General features: G+C 54.5%; 1 protein-coding gene across 1 annotated transcript in view; it reads left to right on the forward strand.

The window, feature by feature from the left end:
- Position 1: 1 nt before the first annotated feature.
- Positions 2-9,083, forward strand: part of SHISA6 (shisa family member 6) — a gene marked incomplete at its 5' end in the record, with an annotated part of 278,529 nt that continues 269,447 nt past the window's right edge. Inside the window, one exon of the mRNA XM_021694525.2 lies at positions 2-483. Coding sequence (XP_021550200.2) covers positions 2-483 — 482 coding nt within the window. The remainder of the gene's footprint in view (positions 484-9,083) is intronic.

Genomic DNA, 9,083 nt, shown 5'->3' on the forward strand with positions numbered 1-9,083 from the left:
GGCTCGGGGCGGTCGCGAGCTGAACGGCACCGCCGCCCGGGCGCCCGGCGGCGCGGAGGCGGGGGGCCGGCGGGGTCAGCCCGCGGCGGCGGCGGCGGCCAGCGCGGCCGTCACCTACGAGACGTGCTGGGGCTACTACGACGTGAGCGGCCAGTACGACAAGGAGTTCGAGTGCAACAACAGCGAGAGCGGTTATCTGTACTGCTGCGGCACCTGCTACTACCGATTCTGCTGCAAGAAGCGCCACGAGAAGCTGGACCAGCGCCAGTGCACCAACTACCAGAGCCCCGTGTGGGTGCAGACGCCCAGCACCAAGGTGGTGTCGCCGGGGCCCGAGAACAAGTACGACCCGGAGAAGGACAAGACCAACTTCACGGTCTACATCACCTGCGGGGTCGTCGCCTTCGTCATCGTGGCCGGTGTTTTTGCCAAGGTCTCCTACGACAAGGCCCACCGCCCTCCGCGGGAGATGAACATCCACAGGTGAGAGCGCGTGCGTGCGCGCGCGCGCGCGCGGCCGCCCGGTGCCGGTCCCCGGGCCCCCGGGCCCCCGGGCCCCCGGCCTCCCGCCGAGCCTCGCCCCTCTTAACGTGCGTCCCGGGTCCTCAGCACCAACCACATCGCTCTAACTCTCTCAGACCGGTTTCTCCCTGGCTTCCTTGACATGCAGATAAATCACAGCTTTCTTATTTTCCACCATTTCTTCAGAGTCCAGAACGCGTGCTTTGGTGGTAGGGGCATTACGGGGCAAAGTAAGGATCAGTGGAGTCCATGAAGTTTGAGCCTAGGAGTTGTACAAATTCTATAACCCTGGATGGGAGGGGGCGGGGGGGGTGGAGGGTGGGGTCCCGGGTTCAGTTTTCAGGGCAAGTGGGCACTCTGGCGGTAGGCTCCTCTTGCCTTTGGTTTTCTGAGTCTAACCAGCACATCCTCTTCGGTCTAGGATATTGAACAATGTTGGAACCTTCCAGGAGGGAGTAGCAAGTGATTTAGTATAAGCTGCGTGTTCCCTGTGTGGGACTGGGGGCGGTATGGAAGGGATGCCTCCCGGGTAAGAAGGGGTAAAGATTTCTCCATTCCATGTTGACCAAGGGCAGATGGCGTCTCTACACTGCCTCTTGCCCAAGCGGGATGCTTATTTTCCTGCCGAGACTGGAGGACTTGGTCTTTCAAACCCTGTTGGCAGAACGCTCTGAGTTAACGTTCTTGCTGTGTTAAGCCCAGTGGGCAGCTTTTACTGCTTACATTGGGGGTGGGTGGGTGGTGGTGGGGTAGCCTCCTCCCAAAACTTATGCCAAGAGCTCAAAATATGGCAGTGCTTGGCCCCACCCTGACCGCCTCCCACCCCACCCACCCTGGCTCCCAGGGAGTCCTTAGGGAAGTCAGAGCCCAGAGAACAGGAAACCAGACTCTTCACAAGGCAGGGACCGATGCACCCAGGGGAGGCAAAGTTAGCTCAGCTTCCAGTCCCCTCGTGATGATGAATGGCTGGACTTGGTTCAGCAGAGTCTTCCAGGGAACAAATCCTGCCCCAGGACATGCCTCCAGTTTTGGCACATGGTGTTAGCACTGTCCCGGTAACCAGGACCCCCTCCCCCCCGACCAGTCCTGCTTCTGAGTGTGCCAAGCAGACCCCCACCCCGAACCACACAGCTTAAGCTCATTTCTATTCTTTCGGCCTGAAAGCCTTCTTCCCTTGCTGCTGTGGACATTAATCAGCCGGACCCTGATGAAGAGAAAGGCAGATAGAAATTTCTGGGCATGATTTTTTTTTTTCCTTCCTTTGAAGGTGTTGAGAAAAGATGATACTCTCTGGCAGGTTTTATTGAGTCAAACGCAGGACGTGTGGGTATTTCAATAGTGACATACATAGTTGGGTGTTAGAACTGGGTGCTTCCAAAAGCAGACCCATGTATAATCCACACTCATCACCCTAAGGTGCCACCGTCCCCCAGTCCCCCCCATCTTTTTTTTTTTTTAAGATTTTTTTTATTTATCTGACACAGAGACACAGCAAGAGAGAGAGCACAAGCAGGGGGAGAGGGAGAAGCAGGCTCCCCTCTGAGCAGGGAGCCCGATGTGGGGCTCGATCCCAGGACCTGGGATCATGACCTGAGTGGAAGGCAGACGCTTAATGACGGAGCCACCCAGGCATTCCCCCGTCCCCCATCTTATCTTTTAGGTAGTGAGTCTGTGCCTGGCTGGTCCCTGGCACGGATGGAGGAATTGTGAGAAATGGGGTGCGGTCAGTCCGTGTCTCCTTTGGGTCTGGTCTGGTGAAGGGTTCTCGCTCTTGGTTCACCCTGGAAAGCAGAGAAGGCGTAGCCTGTGGGAAGGCACCTTCCAGAAGCGGATGTACCTGGTCCTTATCGTTCCTCTACCTACCTCCAGGGCCCAGAGCCTTGCTTCTCTTCACCTTCTCCTGGCCTCCTGGCCTCTTATCCCACCTTCCCCTGCTGGTTGATTCCCACCAACCTTTCTCTTGGTTTCTTTCTTCTCTGAGCCGCCCCCTACCCTGCCCTTGCCACCACCCTACTGAATGTATTCATCATCACCTGGGAGGATACTGATGATGGTCTTTGGATGCTGGCGCTGGCCTCTGTTCTACTGGTTTGTGACCCTGGACATGTCACTGTCCCTCTGGGTGTTTTCTCCCCTCCTCATCACCTCGAGCCCTCCCCCAACCCCAGACTAGGGTGACTCGTTTGTGTACAGGTGTGTGGCTCAGGGACTGGTGATGGTGTTGGAGCAGTTTCTCTCTGGGGTCAGGGAAGGAAGGTAACTGTGGAAGGGAGCTGAGTCCAGCCTCAGACCATGATGTCAACATGGGATGTTTCTCCCTCAAATTCACCTCCTGATTTTATTCAGTTCACAGATTCTCTGCTGGCAGCTGCAGTTTCGCCTGCTGGGTGCTTTGGAAACCGACATACTGGTGCCTGTTTGGTGGGGGGCAGTGCCTGTCTCTGTGTTTGGGGGAAGGGGACAGAGCATGAGCCATCCCTCGAGGACACTCCATGAGCGACCTTGGGCAGGGGGTGGGGGGGGGGGAGGTGGAACTCAGCGTCCAGTTCTGGGTGCCTCGGGCACAACAGCATCCCACCTCGACCTCTCCCCTCCCCGGGGCAGGTCAGGCTGAGCGTGCACATGGCAGGGAGCTGCTCCCCGACTCCTGGGCGCGTTCCCACGACGCATCTCAATTCGCTCACACTTCACAGGTCACCGCTTGCCATTCCGGTGGGGGGGGAGGGGTTCCGTACAGAGGGTCTCTTTGGGAACCGGAGTAGGGAAAAGGGAAGAGAGAACTAGTCCCACCTCATGAGTTTGCCTTAGGGAGAGTGGGGAGGAGGAAAGGGTGCACCCTCGCCAGGGGTCAGTGGAAGAAGTGGGCTGTGTGTATGGTGCCATATGCCTTGAAATAGTTCAGCAGAGACATTTCCTTTCTGGAAAGGCGAAGGATTTATTCCAGCGAGCGATCCTGTCTCCGAAGATGGGAGCTGGGCAGGCAGGGGCTGGGTCCGAGGGAGGAGAACGGCCTCATCGGAAGGGATGTTTGTGGGAGGGTTAGGAAGGGGTAGAGGGGAGGCTTCCGCCCTGAGATCAGCCATCTGCCTCCTCCTGGTGTCCCCAGGCTAGCCAGCCCTCCGCTTGCCCGTGGTACACATTCCTTAGAGCCCAGCTTCCTTTCAGGGCTCCGGCCCCCGCAGGGAAGAACAGGTTTAGTCTTTTCCAGAAGTGATTAGACCTTCTTGCCATCTTGTTTCTGTGTGAAAAGTCGGTGTCTGTCGGGGAAACTCTCAGCTCTCTGGTGACGTGAACAGAGGATCAGTCACACTTGGCTGGACCCCAGGGAGGAGGAAGAGATGGACGGCCCGAGGGACCAAAGGTTGAGCTGTGCTCTGGATCTGGGGAGCCACTGGACTTGGGGTGCCCACCTTTCCCCGCCGGGGCTCCATTTCCCACCCGGATTGCTACCTCACCTTCCCCTATTCACCTTCCCTGGGCTGAAGCTCAAACTGATAACCTGCAGGCATGCCCCGAGTTTAATGCTTCCTGAGCCTGAGCCTGAGCCCTTCCTGCATTGCTTCCTGGGGCTGTTTATTCGCCAAGGGGCTGCGATGTTCTCCCCGGGGGGGCAGGGGCTTCGGCCCAGGAAATGGGGCCCTAGGAGCTGTCTCACATTCAAACCTGTTCCCTCCTCCTCACCTGGAGGTGATTCATTAGTGTCCTGGAGATGAGACTCTCCAAGCGAGAAACTCTGGCTTTTTTTTTTTAGTGGCTACTTAGCAGCCGGGGCAGGAGCTGTTAGGGTGCTCTGGATGTAGTTGGTGGAGGCAGGGCTGCCTTGGGTCCCCCCACTCTACAGGGATGGAGGGGATGGAGGAATTTGGGGTGGGGGTTCGTGCTCAGGGTTGCGGGCAGAAGAACCTGAGCCAGATGCAGCCGGGAAAGAGGAGAGGTGTCAGGAAGTGACCCGACAGCCATCGGGGGGTCTTTGTCTTTGGACTCCTCCTCAGCTTGTTTCTAGAGGAATCAAGAGAACACTCTGTTCCACCTTTTCTTCCTCTAGAAATCCATGGCAAACCCAAAGAGCCCTGTTATGGGCTGCCTGACCACATCGCTGCAATAGCAGGACCCCTTTGCTGGCTGATTTCGCGAATTCTCTTCCTGGATTCGCAGGCTATGAATTGTCACTGCATCACCGCATCCCCAAACACTCCCATTTCTTGAAGCACTGCGAGCTCACTATAATGAATTGATCTAAACAGAGAGTCAACTTGTTTTTTACTTCAAATAGAGCAGTTGGAAGGACAGGGGAAAAAAAAAAATCTTGCCTTGGACTGAAGGTCTGAGCCTTGCTTGTTTTTCTGTTGCTTTGGAGGGAAGAAAAATGCATGCAGGGAAAGCAGGGAAATTGTAGAAGAATTTAAGGAGGCTTATGGAAGAGGGGTTAGGGAAGGACACCAGGAAGACAGGAAGAGGCAAATATGGCTAAAGGAGGGAGGCAATGGGGTGAGAAGCGGATGCGGTGCCCGGGTCCTGGGCTACACGCAAATGCCTTCGATTCCACAGAGGAGCCCCACTCACCTGCTGGGGGGCGAGATATGTCTCAAGCATATAACGTAAGCCTCTAAGGTGGGGATTACCTTGGACACATAAGGCCGGCAGAGTTCATTCTTGATTGAGCGGGTCAGCTGTGCAAACTGCTTTTCCAGAATCTGGCACGTTGACAGTTCTGTCTGGTCTGTTGCTTTACTGTCTTCTTGTCCTCTTGCACCCCACCCCAGCCCAGAAAGCACACACATGTGTCTTCCTTCCCCACCCACAGCCGCACCCCAGGCTCCGAGCACGTTCCTCGGGAGGAATCTGCTGCTAAGATAACAAGAGTTCGCCCACAGTTGCTAGATTGCCAAGACCCAGGTGGAGGAAAAGTCCAATTCACTGTTTTCAACCTATTTTAATGAGAGATCAGATTGATTTGGCAGTTGATTTCGATCCAGGGGTTCGGACAGCTGAAGAAGTGAGCTGATGGAAAGAGGTTAATTCACCAGCCCCGGGCAGACACGCCCACGGAGGATCCAGAGTAGAAGGGAGCTATACCAAAGGAGGCTTCATCCTTCCCCCTGCACTGCCTGATTTCTCCGGGGCCTGGCAGCATCGATTGCCCTTAGATCTTAACATTTCTGGCTGCCTTTCCATAGTGAGTAGGAATCCCCCACTCCAGGCTGGAAGGGGCAGCCAGCCACTGGCCATGGGATGTCACCCCTCCGCCCCGTGCGATGTGCTGCATAATCTGTCTTTAGGATTATGGCAAACTCAGGTGCATCTTGTCTTACAATCTTGGTTTTATCCCTTGACTACGTCCATCCTGGGGAACCACAAAATTGCCTTCCAGACTTGCGGGTGACATGTCTCAGATTGTCCATGGGGAAGGGACTCTATTAGAGCCTGGGTTAAATTTGTTTTTTAGGGCGCCTGGGTGGCTCAGTTGGTTAGGCGACTGCCTTCGGCTCAGGTCATGATCCTGGAGTCCCGGGATCGAGTCCCACATCGGGCTCCCTGCTCAGCGGGGGGTCTGCTTCCCCCTCTGCCCTCTTCCCTCTCGTGCTCTCTGTCTCTCATTCTCTCTCTCTCTCGGATAGATAAATAAAATCTTAAAAAAAAAATTTGTTTTTTAAATATCTTCCGATGAGATTTTTCTTTCTCCCCCTCTTTTCTCTGTTTTGGGAAACTCCAGCCCATTATTTTTCCCTGAGTCACATTTCTGACCTCATGTTTCTAGTAGGTACTGCGGATGGGGAAGAGGGCTTGGTGCAAGGGTTTACCCATAAACCCTCAGAGGGTCTCTGTCCCTTGGCTTTGAGCAGGCTTATTTCACACCTGTTCAGGATAGATTGCTCCCCCTGTCGTTCTTCTTCTTTTATCTTTAGAAGTAAAACCAAATCGTCCTGAAAAGGCAGAGTAATATAGTTATCCTTGAACAGCACAGGTTTGAACTGCGTGGGTCCACTTACACACAGATTTTTTTTTTTTCAGTTTTATTCTGCATTTTTTTTTTTAACGTAGGCTCCACGCCTGACGTGGGGCTCGAACTCACGACCCTGAGATCAAGAGTGACATGCTCTCCGGACTGAGCCAGCCAGGCACCCTCAGATTTTTTTTTTTTCCCCAAAGATGCAGTGCAGAACTGTAAACGGGTTTTCTCTTAGGATTTTCTTAACATTTTCTTCTCTCCAGCTTAGTTTATTGTAAGCATACTGTATATGCTACACCGTAAGGTACAAAATATGGGTTGGCTGCCGTGTTATTGGGAAGGCTTCTAGTCAACGGTAGGCTATTAGTAGTTAAGTTTTTGGGGAGTCAAAAATTATCCTTGGATTTTCAACTGAATGGGGGGGGCGTTGTCGCCTCTAACCCCTGCCTTGCTCAAGAGCCAACCATACGTTTTATTATTTTGTCATCATCATAGAATTGTAGAATTTTTATTGCAGGCCAGTCATGTAGCCTAACTTCCTGATTTTATAGGTGAGGCGATGCCCGGGGAGGCCCAGATCACAATGTCAGGGGTCCCTAGCTGGTGGGTGGTGAGCTAGACCCGGAAGCTGGGGGGCGGGGCCTGCGTCCTGGGCCCGCCCACTTTCCTGCTCAGGTGCAGCTCAGCAGTGAGCGCCCATGATGGCTTCCCTTTATGCACCTGTTTCTCAATGGCCACCAGAGAACTTCCAGATGTTTAGAGGTGTGAGTGAGGGCCTTCTCCCCTCTATCGCTTCCCTACATTGCCTTGGTACTTCCTCATTCAGTTTGATCATCCCCTAAAATGATTTCTCTCCGTCTTCCGGGGCCCCCTTGCAGTTTTCTCCAGGTTCCTTTGCAGAGGGCGATAACCTGATCAAAGCACCATCCTTCAAATAAGATCTGAGGGATGCAGAGCACTGAAGAAGGGGAATGCAATGAAAGCCAGAAAGTTGTGAACCATGGTAAGGGGCCACCGAGTAAAACTGTGGGCTGACCTCTGTAATTCAGAATGTGGGTGCTGAATGCTTTCTCTCTCTCCCAGAGATGGGGTTGGGGAGAACGCTGAGACCTACCAGGTTCAATGAGTTTTAGTTTTGCCAGAGACCACCAGAGACCTCCAGGCACCCTGTGGCCCAGTGTGGGGAGGATTTCACCTTTGTCCTCCAGGATGGCTCCCCGCATATATGACAGCTCTCTGAGCCACAGAGGCACATTCATTGGTACCAGCCCTTGCCCCTTTTCAGTGCTGGGGCATGACCCCACAGGGACAGGGTGGATACAAGGTGAGGAGTCCAGAGAAGGTTCTAGAAGGATGCCTAATGAAGCTGGAGATTTAGGTCCAGCCATTCTGTGAAATTCATCTCGATGGCATGAGATTTGGGGCCCGTGTCCTGCAATGTGCCTGATCGTAACTTTGAAAGAACCAGGACGTGCGTATCCTAATGTGTCCTCCTTCCAAGCAGTCACCCTGGGAGGCCCCATGCTGCCTCTTCTCCAGAAAATGTTGCCACAGTTCCTCTCCTGGAAGTGTTCTCGGAGCCCATGGCATGTCATCTTGAGTCTCCGTAACGGCACAGATTTTTATCCTCTTAGGGCAGATCTGATTCTTGTAAGCAGCGCTGAGTCACAGGGCTGAGGCCGATGAATGGGGTAGGTGATCGGCCAGTTATTCGCAGACATAAAGAGTGCCTCCAGTAATGAGACCTGCTCTCCTGGGAGCCACGGCCGCTGTCCCCAGAGACCGAGCCCAGAAGAGGCGTTCCAGTAATGAACACTGGCCCTGCAAAGCCGAGCCGGGCTCACCATGTTGGCCACTTTGCAGAGACCACTCTGCACGCAGAAGGGTATCACCAGCCCTCAGAAAATCAGCTTCATGTCCTACCAGCGTGTCAGGGGCAGACAGGGGAGGCACTGGGAAAAGAAAGGAGTCGAATTTGCAGGAAAGAGTTCAAATAACTGCCCAGAAAGGGAGAACCAAAAAAAAAAAAAAAAAAAAAAGAATGTCCCACATTTCTTCACGAGATAAGTAGGCAGATAGCTCAATTTAGATTCCTAATTTGATTCTGAGGGTAAAGGGACCCAGTTTCTTGGGGATGCGTGGGGCTGGGCTTGGGGTCAGAGCTGGAGGGTCTCTGCGCCCTCCCTTCTGTCCATGTGGATGCCATCACCTCTGCGATCTGGCGTTCACATGAGGTCCCCATTGGGGCCAGACAGCCATCGATGAGGTAGAAATGTTTGCACGTGCAGGGAGGTGGGGCTGCCAGTGAGCATGGCCCGTAGATTCCCAATGAGCGTTTACTGCGCTCTCCTACCCCCCCACCCCAGAGTGCATGCGTGGGCTGGGGCACAGCCTCTGGCCCCGAAGACCCCCAACGGGCACTCTTGGACCCTGGGAGGAGTCAGCCCTTCTCTGTGGCTGGGGAGCCCCCTTCCTCTGCTCAAAGGTCAGGATGGGGGGAAGTCTGTTTCCCGGAAGCTTACACAGCTCCATCAGCTGTGCACCTGCAGAAAGCTGGCCTTGAGGAGGGCCAGAGGCCTCAATGAGCCGGGGGGGGGGGGGGGGGGGGGGG

Source organism: Neomonachus schauinslandi, chromosome 15 (genome assembly GCF_002201575.2).
Source record: "Neomonachus schauinslandi chromosome 15, ASM220157v2, whole genome shotgun sequence".
NCBI classification, from domain to species: Eukaryota; Metazoa; Chordata; class Mammalia; order Carnivora; family Phocidae; genus Neomonachus; species Neomonachus schauinslandi.